Source organism: Silurus aristotelis (assembly GCF_946808225.1).
Source record: "Silurus aristotelis genome assembly, chromosome: 5".
In the NCBI taxonomy this organism is placed as follows: domain Eukaryota; kingdom Metazoa; phylum Chordata; class Actinopteri; order Siluriformes; family Siluridae; genus Silurus; species Silurus aristotelis.
Genome location: NC_139578.1, coordinates 21,738,330 through 21,759,307, shown reverse-complemented (window position 1 = coordinate 21,759,307; position 20,978 = coordinate 21,738,330). Strand labels below are relative to the sequence as shown.

The 20,978-nt window shown below is 41.3% G+C and overlaps 1 protein-coding gene and 1 long non-coding RNA gene across 2 annotated transcripts in view; both read left to right on the top strand.

Annotated features, from left to right (window-relative positions):
* Positions 1-6,002: 6,002 nt before the first annotated feature.
* On the top strand, positions 6,003-6,883 carry LOC310726638 (cornifelin homolog A-like; the record flags this gene model as incomplete). The annotated part of the gene is made up of 3 exons (XM_083542383.1): positions 6,003-6,158; positions 6,488-6,637; positions 6,713-6,883. Coding segments are annotated over 3 exons (396 nt in total), but the record flags the coding sequence as incomplete, so codon positions are not given.
* A 1,193-nt stretch (positions 6,884-8,076) lies between these two features.
* LOC310726239 overlaps positions 8,077-20,978 on the top strand; it is a 33,533-nt gene continuing 20,631 nt past the window's right edge. Inside the window, exon 1 of the long non-coding RNA XR_014533667.1 lies at positions 8,077-8,182. This is a non-coding gene — a long non-coding RNA (uncharacterized lncRNA). The remainder of the gene's footprint in view (positions 8,183-20,978) is intronic.

Here is a 20,978-nt window from a genome sequence, read left to right as displayed (position 1 = left end):
AGCTGTGTTTGGAACAGAAATCTGTGTTTGGAACAAAAATCAAATTCTTGAAGAAACTCAGAATACAGTGTAAAATATGTTTTTGAGGATATTACTTTATAGAACTTCAAATGTTTGGTTTTAGTTAATTTTTAGTTAAATTCATATCCATTTATTTTGTTCAGTGACTATAATAAAGTGACTGTAAACATTTCTCTTATTTTTTACTAAGCTGTTAGATGTTAAAGAAAGAAGTGACAAAAAACTACACCTTGACATTCAACTTCTTTATGACTCTAAACTGGACTATGACTTATTAGTTGTAATTCACGAACAATAAAAAAAGACTACTCTAGTAAGTTGTACTGAGGGAATATATGTAGGATATGTATATGTAGTACATGTATACATTAAAAGATAAGAATAAGCTTTTAGATTGACTCTGAAAAATCACTACTGGTAAACAGATCCTAAGTTAAATGAGAAAGGGTCATGCAGAAAATATACAATATATCCAAATATCCAAAATAAACATCTGGAAATAAAACACGAAAAGAATTAGTGGTGCTAACTTATTTGTAGTAACAAAAAGGAAAGAACATACCATACCTCATAATCTAACTGCAAAAAGCAAAAAAAAAAAAAAACCTATCCAACGCTACTTTCTTTGCCAGAAGGGTGACAACTCACATGACAACTTTAACCCACAGACAACAACAGCCACAGACAAATTTGACACAATAACAGAGAAAGAAAGTACCATGACTGTTGTTCTAAGACTAGCTGGTTTGATAGTTTCTATCTTCTGGGATTATTATGCATGAACCTCTAGAGTTTAATGAGAATGTTCTGAAGAAAAAACAAAACAAAACAGGTGACAAGTGAGCAATAGTAGAAATGCCTTCTTGATGGGAGAGGTAAAAAAAAAAAAGAAAGAAAAACCTGTGGTGAGCAAAACCATCTGAGAACATCAAACTTTGAGGTGGATGAGCTACAACAGCAGATGAGCACTGGTCTACTTCTGTCAGTCAAGAACAGGAATCAGAGGATTCACTGGGGTCATACTTACCACAACAGGACAGAGGAGATTTAATACCCTGTACCCATTGTATTTTCCTCTTTTTGACAGATTGGAACCTGATGTGGTCATTAGTGTCTTTGTTTTATTGTTCATTGTTAGTCTATCTGCATTGAGCCAGATACACAAATAAAACAAACTTCAGGATAGAATTTAAATAATTAAAAATAGTTAACAATTTATGTACAATACTTACAAACTGCAAAAATAAAATAAGCTACACTTATGTGAAAGACTTAAATTAGACTAGTCATCTAACCACTACAGCATCTCAAAGTGATATGTTTCAGAAATCAGTCACTTGGCATTTGATTATGAGGTTGTACCCCTTTGAAAGATCCCAAAGTCGTCATATGGAGAAACCTTCAATCCAGAGGAGACAAGTGAAGAGCACACTGTTTATGAAATAGTACACTTTCTTTTACACACAACTTCCAGGCAGGTCTGAAAATGATTTAATTAATGATCAATAATCTTTGCTCTAATTGAGGGAACTTACATAGAAACCCAGATTACACAGTGCACCATCCCTGAGTTTCCATTTATCTTGTGTTGGGTGATCCAAAAAAAATCTTTACATGGGTTGTGTTGCCCACTAAAAGCAGTTTGAATTAAATGGATGAACAAAGGGATATTTTTGATAATTTTATACACAGTCTTCTCATGAAATTTTAAAGCAAACACCTTTGTTATTTATATAGTTGAATCTTTGAGGCCTTATTTCATTAACACATTCATCTGGTCTAATCAACATTTTTTGGTAAACCCAGAATATTTAATATGTAAATAATATCTAATAGATTCATATACAGTACAATACACACTTTAGTTGTAAGAAATATAATATTCAGAAGTTTCAGATCAAGTCCCAGCTAAAAAGTATTTGACTGTTTGAGTGTTTCCTTTGCTTAAAACACAATTAATATAAATTGAAGTGGAGTGTTTCACTAGTAAAGACGAAACTATGCACCACAGGATGCACTCCATGAACAAATTACTGAGCCCTGTGGCATAGGTCTTTGCATGCCATTAAAGTATTACGATATTCTTACTAATCAAAACATTGAATTTATACTGCTTTCCTTTCCTATAGAAATGGGTAACTGCATTGGCCAAAACACACATATATAAAACAAACATTTTTCATTTTTACCCAGTGGTCTGTAACTGCAATGTTTACACTGATGTGTACATTTCTGTGACACAGAGAACACTGTATAATAGTCACATTAATGAATCATTCAATGACGATTTTTGCATTTGCCTATTGAAAATTGAGAAGCAAAATTGTAATGTAATATATTTATATTATATTATGTTATGTAATATAATATATTTTTCCAAAGAGTTCTCTACATACAAATACCATATAAAATCCCTTTCATAAAACTTCTTTGGTAAGCTGCTAACCCAAGGTCAGCATAAAGATTAAACTGTCTTTTGGCCCCGATAAGCACATTCCTGTTAAAATAAATCCTGTTGTGGATTTCCTGGTCCATAAATCATGAGAATCTGAAAGTGAAATTACTTAAGAGCTATAATGCTGCGTATGTATTGAGGACTGTGTTTAACTGATGCTATTACACACTCTTTTGTTCAGAAATTAAGAAAGAGATATTCCAGTGACTGTAAACCAGGTCTATACTGAACCGTCTATACAAGGTGAATCTCTGTAAAGATAAACTATGAGAAAATGTTTTATGTGTAATGTAATGTTTTATGTGTAATGTTTAATGTGACATTTTCCTGCTTACTAAACAAATTCTTAATTCTTAATTAAAATTTGTCTATTTTTGCAGATAAAAAAAGCCAACCAACATTGAATGGTTGATTAAAAAGTTATGAACTATCTGAAATTTTTATGCGTTTAGGTATGCTTTTAAAATTAGCAAAGCTGACCATGTTTTTCTTGTAAAGAATTTTTCCATCTATAACTTCCTCATTGCATTCATTAGCGTATAGTTTCCTCTGGTCTGAGGTAGCACCAGCCACAAACAGACTCAACACAATAACACACACACAAAAAAAAAAAAAAAACAGCTTTTACACATACCCTTCCTCTCTGAAATACTAGAGAAACTTTAATCAATTACAACAATTTTTTTGTAAATTTTTTTGTAAAAAGAAGTCTGACATTAAACATTGGCTGGCTGGTAATTTTCTAAGTCTTAATGAAATTTAGTGTGAATTTATATTTTAATATGCAGGTACAGCCTAATTTCAACATTAGGGGTCTTGCAACAGAATTTAAAAAAGAGGTTCAAAACCTAGGCGTCATATTTGACAGCAATTTGCATTTTGTGAAGCAAGTTACCTCAGTTGTAAAAACAAGCTCTTTCTACTGCGTTTACTATTAATAGCCTTTTAATTTGATAAAAGACATGGAAAAAGCCATCATGCTTCTATAAGTTCTAGATTGTATTACTGCAATGCTTTTTATTTAGGCATTATTCAGTCACCTACAGCTGGTTCAGAACACTGCAGCACGGCTTTTAACAGGTACCAGTAAGCGTGCACACATCACGCCAGTCCTTTCCCTTCCTTCTGATCTTACCTCTGAAAGGTAATTCTCTATTTTGAAAGCTAAACTTAAGACCCATTTATTCACCAAAGCCTTTGTTTTTTTAGTAGAGGGTGTGCTTAGTCTTCTTCTTTTTAACATTTAGTTTATTTGTTGTGTTTTAATGCTAGTCTGATAATGATTTCTGTAACTGCTAATCTTTTGGGATTCTTATAACAAAAGAGTATCTAGAGTTTAATCAGAATGTTTTGAAAATAAAAAATATAAGTGAGCAGCAGTTCTGTGTGTATAAATTCCTTCTTAATGAGAGCGGTCATAAGAAAATGAAAAGTGATTCAAGCCAACAAGAAGGATGCACTAATTCTAATAATGTACACTATATTGCCAAAAGTATCTGGTCACCTGACTTTTCCTGATATATGTGGTTCTTCTCCAAACATTTACCACAAAGCTGGAGGCACTGAATTATATAGGATGTCTTTAGATGCGCTAAAATAAAATTATGAAAATATAATAAAATAACAACATTCACTTGAACTGGAATCCCAAGCCTGTTCCAGCATGGCAATGCCCCTGTGCACAAAGTGAGCTCCTTAAAGATCTGGTTTACATATTTTGGAGAGGAAGATCTTGAGTGGCCTGCTGTAGAGCTCTGATCTCATCCCTACTGAACACCTTTGGAATGAATTAGAACACTGACTGCACCTCAGGTCTCCTCACCTGCCTTTCGTAACACCCTTGAGGCTGATGAACCACAAATTACCATAAGTACACTCCAAAATCTAGTGGAACAGCTTCCCAGTAGAGTGAAGGGGATTATAAGAGCAAATTGGAAATAAATGTAGAATGCAATGCTCGAAAATAACATACCATACTTATGACCAGTTGCACAACACTATTGTAACATTGTATTGTAACTATATGTAACAGACACACTGGCTGTGTAAAGCAAAGTAAACACAGGAAATAACAAAAGATAACACTCAACTTGCAAGCAAAATAAGCAAAACTGACCATGAGTTTCTTGTTACGAGTTATCCCATATCTATAACTTCCTCATGGAAAATGTAAACACCAATTTACTGATGGCTGTGTTTATCTGATATACTAAACATTCCCCACCTTCATTTCTCACAAGTAATAACCTAGTGACTGAAACTTGGCTTAATTCTGACCCAACAGAGGATCAGAGAGCAAGCAGAGGAAAGGTAAACTTAGATAATGCTCTAAGGTTTCTAAAAAATTTTTTTCAAGGTTTACTTTTACATTTTTTCTAGCATACAGCCACAAGAATAGATGGATTTCTACATTTTGTTGAGCTGCTTTATCCTGCAAAAGGATATTTCACACTAAACTTATAAAATAATAGCATTTGGATAACCACACACTTTATTGATAATTTATGGGTGTTTTATTTAAGTTGCCTATAAGGAATATTTAAAATCCATCCATATTTAAAGCTTTTTTTTAAAGCACACTTTTCAAGTGCTGTGCAGTCTGTTTAATGATCTTTTCAAGAAATTAAATTAGTTAAAGTTTGTTGAAAGTGGCTGTTTTTGCATGTGTAGATTTGCAAAGAAGATATGTAAAGTTGTATATTTAAAGGCCTCCTGGATGAAAGGATTCGGGTCGCTGGCCCATCACTCAAAATATTCAACCTTCTGTTGACTTGGATTTTTTAATTTGTAAAGAACACTGAACTGCCAGAGAGAGACATATTGGATGGAGATTGTGTTTTGTGGAGTAGGGCTTGGCAAAAAAGGATAATCAATATAATTTAACTCACAATACACTTTTGCTTGTGTTATATTTTGACAACTTTAAAATGTGTTTAAATGGATATAAATATTTAATAATTTAATAAATAAAAAAGTATTATTATTATTATTTGTCATTCATTCAGGTTCCCTGGTGGTCTACCGCTGCGGCCCGGGTTCGATTCCCGTTCAGGAAACCGCCCCAGCCATTAGAGTTGCACAAGCTAGTGCACTCTTAGTGCCGGTCCCAAGCCCGGATAAATGGGGAGGGTTGCATTAGGAAGGGCATCCAGCGTAAAAACGTGCCAAATTGAACATGCGGATGATGAATAGGGATGATCCGCTGTGGCGAAAGAAAGTTTATTTATCATCCTTTCCTATCAGTTAAAAATAATGCATTTCACTAAAATTCTCACTGCATTGAAGTCATAATAGCTGCACCTTTAACTCTATGCCTTTGAAGGCATTCAGCACTATGGGTTTCTGGTACCTGCGCTAGAGTAATTGCTTTGTTCTGCTGAGAATTGCTGTGCCTATTGTGGGAACACGGAACACAAAGCCTTTTGTGGACATTTTACTTATTTATTACTTAAAGTGGGGAGTAACTGGAGAATGTGTTTAGAGATGCAAAATTAGTAATTACTGGTTGTAACTGACAATTATTTACCATCACGTCGTTTTAGCCATTGCTGTCCTACAACAGATCACCAGAACACAGACAACCCAAAGCTCTCATTCCTGGGGCACAGGCCTCTTTGACTTCTCATCTGACATGAAAACCTGTAAGTCTGCTCACATGTGGTTTTCCATCAAACTGGAACTTTGAACTAATTGCAAGGCTAAAGGTTAAGGTTGATTAAATTTTTTATTGTGTACAAAAATGCAAACCAGCAACCACAGCATTTTAACTAATAATTCTTAAAATGTCAGTAAGTAAGTGGAACGCAGACTTGCAGCCTTGAAGTTGGATCATTTGAAGAACACAATGTGTTTAATCTCAAAGAGAAAAAAATAACCTAAGTGGCACAATCATATGACTTGTTGAAACAAAAGCATGAAAACCAAAGCAGTTTTTAGCAGAAGGGGAAGCCTTATAGACACATTGTGAAGTCATGAAAAAATTTTTTTTTAATTACTGTGTGGATATATGTTTCAGGTTGCTATGACATTTGGTGCTTGCCGTGTATGCAGTCCCAGACTGTTTCTGATTTTGGCTGGTTTTTCTGGATGCCCCTACTGGACTGCTTTTTGACCGTCTCCTGCTGCCTTCGCAGCAAAATGAGAGAGCGCTATAACATTAATGTGAGATACATACATGTGATATTACACTGTATGAAAAGAGGTGAAGCATCATAACTGATTCTTTGCCTCGTTTAGGGCTCCATCCTTGAGGACAGCTTCACTGTGCTCTGCTGTTACCCCTGTGCCTGGTGGCAGATGTCACGTGAGATAAAAACCCATGGATAGACAGATTGTTTTGAAAATTGCCCTTTTTGCTTTTAGAAATTTCATATTGGCATGCTATGCTTATGATTTTAAAGGTCATGTAAAAAAGTACATCTGTTTATTTCACATTTCTTGTTTTTCTTTTCTTTGTGCGTTGAACAAAACACTTTGTTTAATTTGATTATTTCATCAGACTTACAACCTCGATCCTCGCAGAGGTTACGTTCTATGACCCTCGCGAGCAGTGTTGGGCAGTAAACCGGTAACGTGTTACTTTTGACAGTAACTAATACTGTAACGCGTTACTTTTAAAATAAAGTAACTCCGTTACCGTTACCGTATGGTGCGTTACTCGTTACTTTTTTTTAATTAATTAATTTCGGCTGAAGTGTAGACTACAGCCTAACCTGCTTACAGCAGCGTCGCATTGTAGTATTGGTGGATGAACCACTGTAAACAGGAAGAAGACGCTGTGGGCGTGTCTCCGTTTATTCAGGTCTGTGCGACAGTAATGGCGAGGCGAGAGCAAGACGAGTTTCTGAAAGTGGAAATAGGCTCATTATTTCACTTTAGTTGAGTATAAAGACAAAAACTGTCAAATGTAAGCTGCGTCTTTCTGGTTTGAAGCTTGTATCTACTGCGATAAACAGCAACTCTAATCTGCCGAAGCTCCTTCAGAATCTACATGCCTCGACGGAGCTAGAAGCTCACCCGGTGTTCTGTTTTCATACTTCAGCTGTGAAAGGAACATTTTTAAGAGCTCAACAGAACAGCAGAAGCCACTTTAGTTTTTGATTGTGAATATATTATTGAGCTTGTTTTGTTATTTATTTCAGAAATCCTTGTGATATATTCAGTTTGTGCAGGTCTGACTTTAATAAAATAGTGTTTCAAAATTACTGTGTGTTTAAGTCAGTTTTGTGTTTGTAGACCATAACGCATAAAAGGGCATTAATGGGAACATTAAAGAACGTTCTTTTAAAAAGTAACAAAAAAGTTACTTTTAACAGTAACGCATTACTTGTTGGTGAAAGTAATCAACAAAGTAACGGAGTTACTTTTTGAATGAAGTAACGAGTAACTGTAACTAGTTACTATTTTTTAGTAACGAGCACAACACTACTCGCGAGTAACAAAAAAATCGTGCGGTTTTTACTTTCTCCTTTTGATGGTTCTTTTTTCAAGGGGAATTGTACATGTACTGTACTGTCAAATCAACAAAAATTTGTATGTAATTTATTAGTTCAAACTCTGTTTTGAAATGTTGGTTTTTTTTGTTTTGAAAACTCCAAACTAGCGAGCCACTCGCGGCTTCTCGGATTTTCAGATGAGATTTTTCGTGAGTTACTCTTAGTCCGGTTCCAAATAAAAAGTCGCGAAGTGAATGTCTCAAGTGTGAAGGTCGGGAGTATCAAGGTTCAACTGCACTGCTAAAAACTTTATAAAAACTTTATAACTGATATTTCACCTAACAAAAGATTTAAATTAAAATTAATACTTTAAACTGCTGTTATTGTTAAGATGGACCTTACACTGGTTCTCTAAACACATTCCCATGTTGTCTGTTCAGTGTCTATAGGATCATTATGATGGGAGTATGTAAGGTACATGGAATGTCTTTGTCTGGGCTCACACATCTCTGGATACTATGTCTTCTTTAACAATCAGCAACCGTTTTAGCTCAGGTTTTTTCCAGTGTGTATATATACTAGTCTGTTATCTGCATTAAAATGAAGAGGAACATTTGTTCTATTCTGTGTGCTGTGTGATTCTTCCCTGATCAGAAAAGGCACCACGGGCATCGTAGATCTCATGGGAAACCTCTCCAAGAATTAAGTTTTGTTTAGGCATAATAAAATCTAACAGTGTTGTCAGAAGTGAGATACTTTCCAGCAATATCCAAAGGGAAATCACGCATCAAGGTAAGTTTTAGGATACTTCCTTGCTTGCAGGGATTTGCCAGCCAAAAGGGGCTGCATGTGTGTTCGTGTCTTGGGTATGCATTAATTGTTTAATTAATGATAACAATTTCCTTAGGTGGGATGAATTTGTCGCAACAAAGTTTTTCTCACCTTAGACGTAAGATAAAGTTTTTTACGGTCCGTTTAATATAGCCGATATTGTCTGATGTATCCAAAAGAATCCACGAAAAAATAGATAAATAAATACATAAAAAAAAAAGGGATAGAAAAATATTGGAGAGACTACAATTTTGTTTTAACTTTAGAGTCTATTTTTTTTTTTCTCCTTATTTAAAAAATTTGTAATCCAATTGGAGAGACTGGATTACTTTTTTTGTTTGAAGACTACGATCCCCATGGTGCCTAGCGCAGCTGTATTGTCTGAGTGTTAAGTGTTGTGTGTTTGTTCTTTGTTCTGTGTAAAGAAGATGGGTCATGACATCTCTTACCCATTGCTGAAAGAAAATCCCAATGATTGTATGTATAGGAATGGTGCCGGGTATTGGACTAATCCTTATTTAGATAATTTGGCAGAATGGAGTAAAAGCATGTCGCAGGTAGATCATTTTCCTAGACATGGGTCGTTGAAGACCCGCTATATGGAAAATGCGTATTCTATGGTGAACAGTGGATTGGGCGATCTGAATTGGGATGACACTTCTATGCATGAGTCCTATGATAAATGGATAAATATGAAGAAGTACTGGGACAAAGGTCCAGAAAGAGTTAATGCTTCTAAATGCTCTTTGAATAAGAAACAATCGCCTCCACCATACAATTCGACAACTCTCTGATTATAAATGCATTAAACAAAATGTAAATATGGCTTAATCTTAGAGGCTTAGATTTAGAGGTTCTTTTGCGTTAATCTTAAACCTTCCCAACCTTTTTCAGATGTTTGTCTGTGGTCTTGTGGTTTGTCTGTGGTCTTGTGGTTTCAGATGTTTGTCTGTGGTCTTGTGGTTGGGAGGGGGGGGGGGGTGTGTGTGGATGAAAAAAAAACGGATTATGAAAATATAAAACAATAATTTGACTCCCACTCCCCCCCCATGTGTTTTAGGAACATGCCTATGGTTGATCAGCCAGAAAGCTTGCAGTGCATGAGTTTAAATCACTAATTCGTTTATTGACATTACCACATTTTCATGTTAAACTTGCATTTATAATTAATTGCACTAGTATTCTGCAGAAAATAATATAAGGGCTCTGTACACTTCCAGTTCCTCAACTCTACAGTTTCTTCATCTGGTCACCTAGTTCAAAATGAAATGAAATGGAATTTAAAAATGCTTTACTTGAGTCAACCAATCTAAGTTGCATCCTAAATTTGGATTGATTGCCAACGTGTAATCTGTAATAAATGGGCTTTTTGACTAGCTATTACAACTGTAATGAAAGCGTTTGAGTGGGGCCTGAATGTATAGTGTAATCAATAGGGTACTTGCGTAACCCCGGTTCTCTGAAACATCGAGTGGAAAGATCCACCTATGGGAAGGACATCCGTACCTGACCTCTGCAGAAGCATCCAATTGCACAAAGTCTGGCTTGACAGACACGAGCGCGTGCCCAACGGCAGGTAATGCAACGCCCCTTACCCGAGTGCATAAGGCACCTGCACGCGCTCCCTATCCTCAGTGAGCAAATTCGCTTCTCGTGCAGCAAGCGGGGCAAACTTGGTGGATCTCTCCACTCGATGTTTCAGAGAACCGGGGTTACAAAAGTAACCTATTGTTCTCTTTCACCATATCGTGTTCGAGATCCACCTATGGGAGATATAGGCAACTCCCCGGTTGCCCAATACACTCACAGCGAGGCCCTGTAAGCCAGAGGACGGCCAAAAAGGTGGTGCACAGCACATCACAAAGCAGCAGACTTAATAAACTGCGTGTGATAAAAACACCCAGCCATGAAAAGGAAACATCCATCACTAGGCCGGGCAGACGGGGTTGAAAGGAGTGCAGGCCTAGTAGCACGTGGCTACGAAGAGCCCACACTCAAAACCGCATGAGACATTAAGCCGGTAGTACCTAACAAAGGTGTGCGGAGAGGACCTACTCACAGCGGCACAAATGTCCTGCAAGTGAACTCCCCCAAACAGAGCCCAAAAAGCAGCCATGCCTCTAGTGGAGTGTGCTCTAAGGCCACCTAAAGGCTGCATGCCCCTAGATTTATACGCTAAGGAGATGGCTTCTACCAGCCAGCGAGAGAGGCATTGCTTAGAGATGGGATTCCCCGTATTTGGCGGGGCCCAAAAGATGAAAAGATGGTTGCTCTTTCGAAAAAGAGTTTGTCCTGTCCATGTAAACCCAGAGGGCACGCACAGGGCACAAAGCATTCAACCTCTGGTCCTCCGCAGAGGAAAAAGGAGGGGGGTGAAAGGCGGAGAGATCAATCACCTCACCAGTGAAAGCTGGAAAGCCGAAGGCCGGATTAGGCCTAAGTAAAACCTTATCTCCATTGAACGAGAATTTGGAGCACGAGGAATGAACTGAGAGCGCATGCAAATCACTGACACGTTTGGCGGAAGCCAAAGCTAAAAGCAGGGCCGTCTTGAAGGACAACAGCTTGAGGGAGATATCCCCCAGGGGTTTGAAAGGCTGTTGGGCCAGCACCTCCAGCACTATAGACAGATCCGGGACTACACTTCTAGTGCCTGGAATGAAGCGGCGCGCGGCCTTCATAAATCTACGGATAAGGGGGTGCTGCCCTACCGTAGTGTTCGCCGAACCCGGCGTGACACGCAATGATAGCTGCTAAATAGACCTTGTTTGTCGGAAAAGTTCGATAAGGTCCTATAAGAAACCCAGAATGTCAGCAACTGAACACAGATATAAAACGAGCTGGTGTTCTTCATGCCACTCCTCAAACACACGCCACTTGCAGTCATAGAGAGAACAAGTGGAAGGGGCCCTGGCATTCTGAATCGTGGCAATAACACGCGGGGGAAGTCCCAAGGTGTTTAAATTCACCCTCTCACGGGCCAGGCCCAGAGAGCCACTCTGTCTGGGTGAGGATGATAGATTTCCCCGTTTGCTTGGGCCAGGAGGTTTGTGCACAACGGGAGGGGCCAAGGCTCCGCATATAGAAGAGGAATTATCTCTGCTAGCCAAGGTTCCTTGGGCCACCTGGGAGCTATGAGAATCAGAGACAACCCCTGCACTGCGACCCTGGCCAGGGTCGGGGTTATCAGGCAGAGCGGAGAGAAAGCGCAGAGCAGCGTGCTTGGCCATGGATGAGCCAAAGCGTCCACGCCGAGGGGGGCGTCCGCATCCCGAAGCGAGAAGAACATAGGACAGTGGGCGTTTTCGCACGAGGCGAAGAGATCGACGGTAGCCTGGCCAAACCTCTCCTATAGCAGCCTCACTATCTGCAGGTGGAGACGCCACTCTCCGTAGAGCGGGTTTCCTCTTGACAGAAGGTCTGCGCCCCTGTTTAAAACGCCCGGGACGTGAGCCACCCGTAATGACAGGAAATGCCATGTGCTCCATACCAACAACTTGTGAGCCAGAGCGTGAAGCTTGGAGGAGCGCATGTCACCTTGACCGTTGATATGTGCTACAGCTGTTGTATTGTCGCAGCGCACCAGCACATGGTTCCCCTGAAGGCGGGGCGAAAATGCTTTAGAGCTTTCAACACAGTGAGGAGCTTCAGATAATTTATATGGGCTGAATGAAGTGAGTTCGGGCCTTACACCGTTCACTGACCTGCCCTCCTGAGTGGCTCCCCACCCCATTAAGGAGGCATCTGTCGTCACCTCTTTCCGCAGCATGATCGCCCCGAGAGGGGTCCCATGCGCGTAAAATTCCGCAGCTCTCCAGTGGCGCAGCGTGGCCATGCACGCGCGCGTCACTGTGACATAGCGGCAAAGATCGTGCAATGGGCTGAGATGAAGGGACAAAATCCACTTCATATAAGCTCTCATTCTCAGAAGACCCAGAGGCAAAACATGGGTAGCCGAAGCCATCAGACCCTGTAATCTGAGACATGTGCGATACTGTATGCGCGCTCCTTCCTTGAACTGCGCGAGACAGTTCATGAATTAAGAAATGCGCTTCTGTGCAGGAATTTAGCTCCAAACCCAAACGGAATTCAGCTCCAAACCCAAGAAAATTACCTCCTGAGCGTGAGTGAAATTGCTCTTGTTTACATTGACTCTGAAACCGAGCGCAGTGATGTGTGAGAGCACACGGGCAGTGTTTTGAATCACTTTCTCTCTCGAATCGACTATAATAAGCCAATCGTCTATGTACGTCAGGATCCTGAATCCTGCTGATCTCAGTGGCGCAAGCCCCACCTCCGCACACAGACAGAACGTCCTCGGACTCAGAGCGAGACCGAACGAAGGCGTAAAGAAGGAATTTCATGTGAGGAGGATAGATGCTTATGTGGAAAAAAGCATTGCTCAGATCGAACGAATGAGAGAGCCGTGTGATAACATTCTGAAATTGTATTTCCTTAAATGTTTGTTCAACACTCTGAGATCCAGCGGATCCACTCTGTTGAACCGCGGGGGTGTTTAGGCAAACTGAAGCCTGTAACCCCTCGTGATTGTGTGAATCACCCAATCGGGGGCTGAGACAGACAACCAGCCCGTCACGTGACTCCCGAGCGTCCCCACACAACCTGGTGGAATGTTGAGAGCCGATCTGGCCGGATCGCTCATTAATGGTGCAATGGCGTTATCTGGTGGCCAAACCAGAGACGACATGTGGGGATCTGGGGAAAAATTCTCTCCCAGAAACGAATTCATTAGATTCGTTAGATTTTTTTTTTTTTTTAAGTTTTTTGTGTTTCTTTGTGAAAAACAGGGGCCATAGCCTTTATTAAGTTTGTGAGAGAAGTGTGAAGGGGGTGTTTGGTGACACTGCTTCTGCACTTAATCTCACATCTATCCCCACTGGAACGGGGAAACGCACTTCGGACGACACGGGGAACAGTGAAGCCTGTGCGGCAAAGAGAATGACCCTCGCTGGCGAGGGGGGCTGACCTCGCTGAAAGAGAACCTGCGTCTTTTTGATGGGCGAACTTGGAGGGAATAACAGGGATCCGGAGGGTTGGCCGCCCATGCACGCGGATCGAAAGCCCCCTGTGGTCGAGCATCAGGATGGCCGCTTTCGCTTAGGACCAGGAGGAGCGGGGTTGGGGGGTTTCTTCGCCGCGGATGCACCGAAGGGCGAATGTTAACTGAGGATAGTGAGAGCGGTCTGTCAAGCCAGACTTGGTGCAATTGGATGCTTCTGCGTAGGTCAGGTACGGATGTCCTTCCCATAGGTGGATCTCGAACACGAGATGGTGAAAGAGAACCATCTAATAGTATATGATAATATGTTTAAAAAATTTGCTTGGACGTATGACCTAATAACTGTGATTAACCTTTTGCGCTGAAATGTGATGGGATCCACCTTTCCCTTTCATTATGATGAAAAAATGGCGCATATTAGCGCAACTAGCGTAAGTTTTTGAGCTAACAAAGGAATGCTCGCATGTGTGTGTGTGTGTGTGTGTGTGTGTGTGTAACATACCGTTGACGGGGTTGATGTCCGACAGTCCACTCCAGCAGGCTCTTCAGCTTGCAGGCTAACCAGGGGAAGCGCAGATTCAGTTGCTCCAGCATCTCCTTTGCGCTCCTTTGCGCAGTCCGTACACTATCCGGGCGATGCATTGCGCCAGGCTGAAGAACACAAACGTGATGATACCAAACAGTTATTTCGTGTCTGTAGTAATCTCGTCCCATGTTTTCAGGATAGAGAGAAGGAAATTGATGAAGTTTGGCAGTATGTACACTGCAAGCTGCACATACTGCAGCTTGCAGTGTACATACTGCAAGCTGCAGTATGTGCAGCTTGCAGTGTACATACTGCAAGCTGCACGCCGTGGAAGGCGATGGTCCTGCATCCGGTGCGGTTCCTCCGGTTCAGCACACCCATGCGTCTCCCCATGCACAGAATCTGCACGTAGCTGTACATTATGAGTACAGTACAAATAGAAATGAGAACAATCTTATGCACCGTCCCGAATTTGAGTTGTTCCCGGTTACATTCGACCGCTTTACTCGTTTCCACTTGAAAGAAAAGATTGATAGGGATGATGGACGCGAGCGCCCACGTGAGCACCCCGAGAAGCCAGGGCCAGTGCTTGAAGCAGACGCTGCTGTACTGGAGCGGGAAACAGACGGCCAGGTAGCGGTCCAGGGCCATGGCGGAGATGGTGAGGAGGATGTTCGAGGTGCTCGTTGTCAGATGAGGACTCTGCATGTGGCCACCGGCAGCTTCGCTTCCAAGTACATCTGCAGATAGAAGATAAAGGGCACGGCGAAGAACATGCTGGCCGAGAGCAGCAGGTGGAAGACGAGCACGAAGTGCACATGGCTGCGCAGACTCTGCTCTCGTAATATAGTCCAGTTTATAACGAGGTTGAAGAAGAACAAAATCACGAAGACCACAGCTGAAACATGACAGTTTCACTAGTACATTCTGTTGATAATTAATGTGGTTAAAATGCTTCTTTGAAAAAAAATGGCAGTCTAAAAAATAGTGAAAACACTCAGTTGTGTTGAATTTGAGTTTTTCTGTAGTTTGAGGAGGAAGGCAGACCACACTAACAACCATGCAAAGCATTTTAGATGTATCAACTAATCTTATATATTTGAACACAATAATAATAATAATAGCATTAACAGCAACAAAAACCAATAATAGAAAGAGATTTTTATTGGTCACATAAACATTACAGAACAGTAATGTAGATGTATGCCAAATTTGGTGTTGGTAGGACTCGATTTCTAGGAGTAGCAATAAAAAGATTATATATATATATATATATATATATATATATATATATATATATATATATATATATATATATATATATATATATATACTGGAGATCAAAATTAGAGAACAGTTTATAAACAATTTAACAATTCTGAAATAGTCATCTTGACTACTCAACAGTTGAAGGAGTTTTTGTCCTGTCTATACCATGCTACCAGAGCACCTTTTCCACAAAATAACTAAGGCATTAAAAAAAAAATAAACATTATTTTGCAGAAAACACACTGATCAAATGTAGAGAACACTTTTAGATACCTCCCAGTTATTGGTGTTAATCTGGCACCTGGTGCTAATTTCCTTGATTATATGTCAACCCCTATTTAACTGGCAGCCTAACTTCCAGTTTCACTGACTCTGCAAGATGGTGGGCCGTTCTTAAGTGACTGAAAGCCTTCGGCAGCAGGTTGTCCAGATGAAGGCCAAAGGGATGACCCTATCAGCCATAGCAAGACAAGTTGGTCGTTCCAAATGTGTGATTTCAAGAATATTGAATCTTTACAACATCACAAACTCATTCAAGTCCGCCAAGAAGGCTGGTCGTCCACGGAAGACAAATACAAGAGAGGACAGGATACTGCGGAGGATCTCAATGGGCAATCGTTTTCACACTGCAGCTGGAATTGCTCACCAGTTTAGTGCTGAACAGGTTAAGGATCTGTCTAGTCATACAGTGTCTCGATGTTTAAGAGCATTTGGACTGAAAGCCCACTCTGCAGTGACCAAACCTCTCATTAGCAGAAAGAATCAAAAGGCTAGACTAAGCTTTGCTGAGGAGCATGTTGTGTGGACAGAGGAGAACTGGTCCAAAGTTCACTTCAGTGATAAAAGCAAGTTTAATTTATTTGGGTCCGATGGGAAACATTATGTTCGGCGACAAACTGGAGAAAGACTGAACCCAAAGTGTGTAAAGAAGTCATTGAAAAGTGGAGGAGGAAGTGTCATGGTTTGGGGCATGTTTTCTGCAGCAGGAGTTGGGCCTCTTATACAGCTACAGTGAGGAAAATAAGTATTTGAACACCCTGCTATTTTGCAAGTTCTCCCACTTAGAAATCATGGAGGGGTCTGAAATTGTCATCGTAGGTGCATGTCCACTGTGAGAGACATAATCTAAAAAAAAAAATCCAGAAATCACAATATATGATTTTTAAACTATTTATTTGTATGATACAGCTGCAAATAAGTATTTGAACACCTGTCGATCAGCTAGAATTCTGACCCTCAAAGACCTGTTAGTCTGCCTTTAAAATGTCCACCTCCACTACATTTATTATCCTAAATTAGATGCACCTGTTTGAGGTCGTTGGCTGCATAAAGACACCTGTCCATCCCATACAATCGGTAAGAATCCAACTACTAACATGGCCAAGACCAAAGAGCTGTCCAAAGACACTAGAGACAAAATTGTACACCTCCACAAGGCTGGAAAGGGATACAGGGAAATTGCCAAGCAGCTTGGTGAAAAAAGGTCCACTGTTGGAGCAATCATTAGAAAATAGAAGAAGCTAAACATGACTGTCAATCTTCCTCAGACTGGGGCTCCATGCAAGAACTCACCTCATGGGGTCTCATAGATCCTAAGGAAGGTGAGAAATCAGCCCAGAACTACACGGGAGGAGCTGGTCAATGACCTGAAAAGAGCTGGGACCACCGTTTCCAAGGTTACTGTTGGTAATACACTTAGACGTCATGGTTTGAAATCATGCATGGCACGGAAGGTTCCCCTGCTTAAACCAGCACATGTCCAGGCACGTCTTAAGTTTGCCAATGACCATTTGGATGATCCAGAGGAGTCATGGGAGAAAGTCATGTGGTCAGATGAGACCAAAATAGAACTTTTGGGTCATAATTCCACTAAACGTGTTTGGAGGAAGAAGAATGATGAGTACCATCCCAAGAACACCATCCCTACTGTGAAGCATAGGGGTGGTAGCATCATGCTTTGGGGGTGTTTTTCTGCACATGGGACAGGGTGACTGCACTGTATTAAGGAGAGGATGACCGGGGCCATGTATTGCGAGATTTTGGGGAACAACCTCCTTCCCTCAGTTAGAGCATTGAAGATGGGTCGAGGCTGGGTCTTCCAACATGACAATGACCCGAAGCACACAGCCAGGATAACCAAGGAGTGGCTCTGTAAGAAGCATATCAAGGTTCTGGCATGGCCTAGCCAGTCTCCAGACCTAAACCCAATAGAGAATCTTTGGAGGGAGCTCAAACTCCGTGTTTCTCAGCGACAGGCCAGAAACCTGACTGATCTAGAGAAGATCTGTGTGGAGGAGTGGGCCAAAATCCCTCCTGCAGTGTGTGCAAACCTGGTGAAAAACTACAGGAAACATTTGACCTCTGTAATTGCAAACAAAGGCTCCTGTACCAAATATTAACATTGACTTTCTCAGGTGTTCAAATACTTATTTGCAGCTGTATCATACAAATAAATTGTTAAAAAATCATATATTGTGATTTCTGGATTTTTTTTTTTAGATTATGTCTCTCACAGTGGACATGCACCTACGATGACAATTTCAGACCCCTCCATGATTTCTAAGTGGGAGAACTTGCAAAATAGCAGGGTGTTCAAATACTTATTTTCCTCACTGTATATGGCAGAGTGAATGCAAATGTTTATCAGAACCTTCTTCAACAACATATGGTTCCTTCCATGCGTTCATCACCCAATCAACCCGCAGTGTTCATGCAGGACAACGCTCCATGTCACACAGCAAAACTGGTAAAACAGTTCCTTGAAACTGAAAACATTGAAATAATGACATGGCCTGCCCAGAGTCCTGATCTCAACCCAATAGAGAACCTCTGGAAAATCCTTGGTGACAAAGTTATGGCCAAGAAACCCACTACAGTCACCGAACTGTGGAGGAGACTGGAAGAAGAGTGGACCAAAATCACACCAGAGCAGTGTGAGAGACTAGTGCTGTCTTGTGGCCGCAGATGTGCTGAAGTCATTCAGAGCAGAGGCCTGTACACTTCCTACTAATTGCTGACTGTTGAAACCCTCAGAAAATTTTGTTGTAATCTTTTTCCATGCTACAGTCATTGTTGTTCTCTAATTTTGATCAGTGTGTTTTCTGCAAAAGAATTTTTTTTTTTTTTAATGCATTAGTTATTTTGTGGAAAAGGTGTTCTGGTAGCATGGTATAGACAGGACAAAAACTCCTTCAACTGTTGAGCAGTGAAGATGACATTATTTCAGAATTGTTCAATTGTTTATAAATTGTTCTCTAATTTTGATCTCCAGTGTGTGTATGTATATGTATAAATATATATATATATATATATATATAGATAGATAGATAGATAGATAGATAGATAGATAGATAGATAGATAGATAGATAGATAGATAGATAGATAGATAGATAGATAGATAGATAGATAGAACTTTATTGTCATTGTATTGTACAGGTACACAGCAACGAGATGCAGTTTGGCATCTACCAGAAGTGCAAAATGCAGCAGTCGTGCAAAAGTGCAGATAAATATCTAGCATATTTACAGCAAGTGGTATATATAAAAGTATATACAGTGAATAAATATAAAAGCCTATACCAGTGCAGAGATGTGTGGACATACAGAAGTACAGTGAATAGATATAAAGGTGTACAGTGAATAAATATAAAGGTTATTATAGTGCAGAGATGTGTGGACGTCATTAAGAATTACAGAATTACAGAAATGGTTCTATGGCTATGGCATTGAAGAGAAATGTGCAGAAGTCAAAGGTTACAAGATTACAAGAATATGGCATTTGAGGAGTTAGCAAGCTGAAATTATATATATATATATATATATATATATATATATATATATATATATATATATATATATATATATATATTTAAATGTTATATACGTTATATACACATAAATGAATGAAATGTTGGGCAGAATGTACAGTAATGATATAAAAATACATATAGATAAAAAAGTGCAGGTGTAATGAGGAGTAAAAAAGATATAGTATGTAATATGTACATGTATTGTACAGAGGTTATATACAGTGTTCCCCTTCAGGAACTCGAGCTGCGTCGAAACGCTATGGGAACGCCCCTGCGTGACCGCGCTCTGAACCACGTGTGTAATCTGACCAATAGGCGTTTGGTACGTGACGTCATCAGCGGGCGACGTCGCGTAAACAGGAAGCTACAAATGGCTGCGAGATGGACCAGACGCTAGCTTTCTGCTCGTTCAGGTAAGCGCTGTTTCGCTGTGTTTCTGATCGAGTGATGGCGGGCAGGCAAAGTTTCCGTAGGTGCGTGCATCCGTGTCCGCGATTCATTACCGGCAAGGATTCGCATGATCGGTGCGTTGTTTGCCTGGGAGTGGAGCATGCACAATCGGCTCTCGAGGGTGTCGATTGCTCGCATTGTAGCCGGATGGCTATGCGCACGCTTCGCTCCCGGAGAGTGCTCTTTGAGAAGAGCTCTCTCCCTCGCGGCTCCAGTCCCGCTCTTGCCGAGGCGAAGCGGCGCCGGCGCTCGTGGGGCTCGCAGGCCGATTTAGCGGCGGGGTTGGAGTCGGATGAGTCAGCTTCAGCTTCGTCGGCTGAATTGAGCTTCGGCTCTATCGGAGAAGCAGGCCCGATGGCTGCTTCTTCTCCCGGTACGAGCAGCGTGGCATTACATGTCTCTCTCTCCGAGGAGGGTGAGCTGATGGATGCTAGCGAGCCCGTGGAGTCCTCGCAGCCTGTGCTGTACGAGGAACTCCTCGAGGTCGTGACACGAGCCGTTGCTAAGCTGGATCTAGCTTGGCCGGTGGAGCAGCAGAAACAGCGCGCACCCAGTAAGCTGGATGAGCGCTTTTTGCGTCCTGTGTCGCTTCCTCGGCGCCGGGGCCTGCCGTTCTTCCCCGATCTGCACGCCGAGGTGTCCAGTTCCTGGGAGACCCCGTACTCAGCCCGTTCTTCGTCTCGCCACTTCTCGCTCTATGCGAATGTGGTTGGGGCTAAGGCGTGCGGCTATGGGGCGATGCCGCGTGTTGAAAAGACGCTAGCCAGCTATCTCTCTCCTGGCGTGGCTTCGTCGCTAAAGGCTCCGGTGGTCCCTACTAAGCCGCTACGTGCTACATCGGCTTTGGTGGGGAAGGCTTACGCGGCAGCAGGTCAGGCTGCGGGATGTCTCCACACCATGGGTGTGTTGCAGGCATACCAGGCTGACCTGCTACGTGATTTGGATGAGGGACTTAGCTCTGGGGCCTCTGACATTAAGGAGTTGCGTCGCGCTGCCGACTTAACCCTTCGGGCCACGAAGCACACGGCGCGGGCCGTTGGTTGGTCCATGGCCACAGAAAGGCATCTGTGGCTCACCTTGTCCGACCTCCCGGACAAGGATCGAGGTGTGCTCTTGAACGCACCGATGGCTCCTCCTGGCCTGTTTGGCGACGCGGTGACG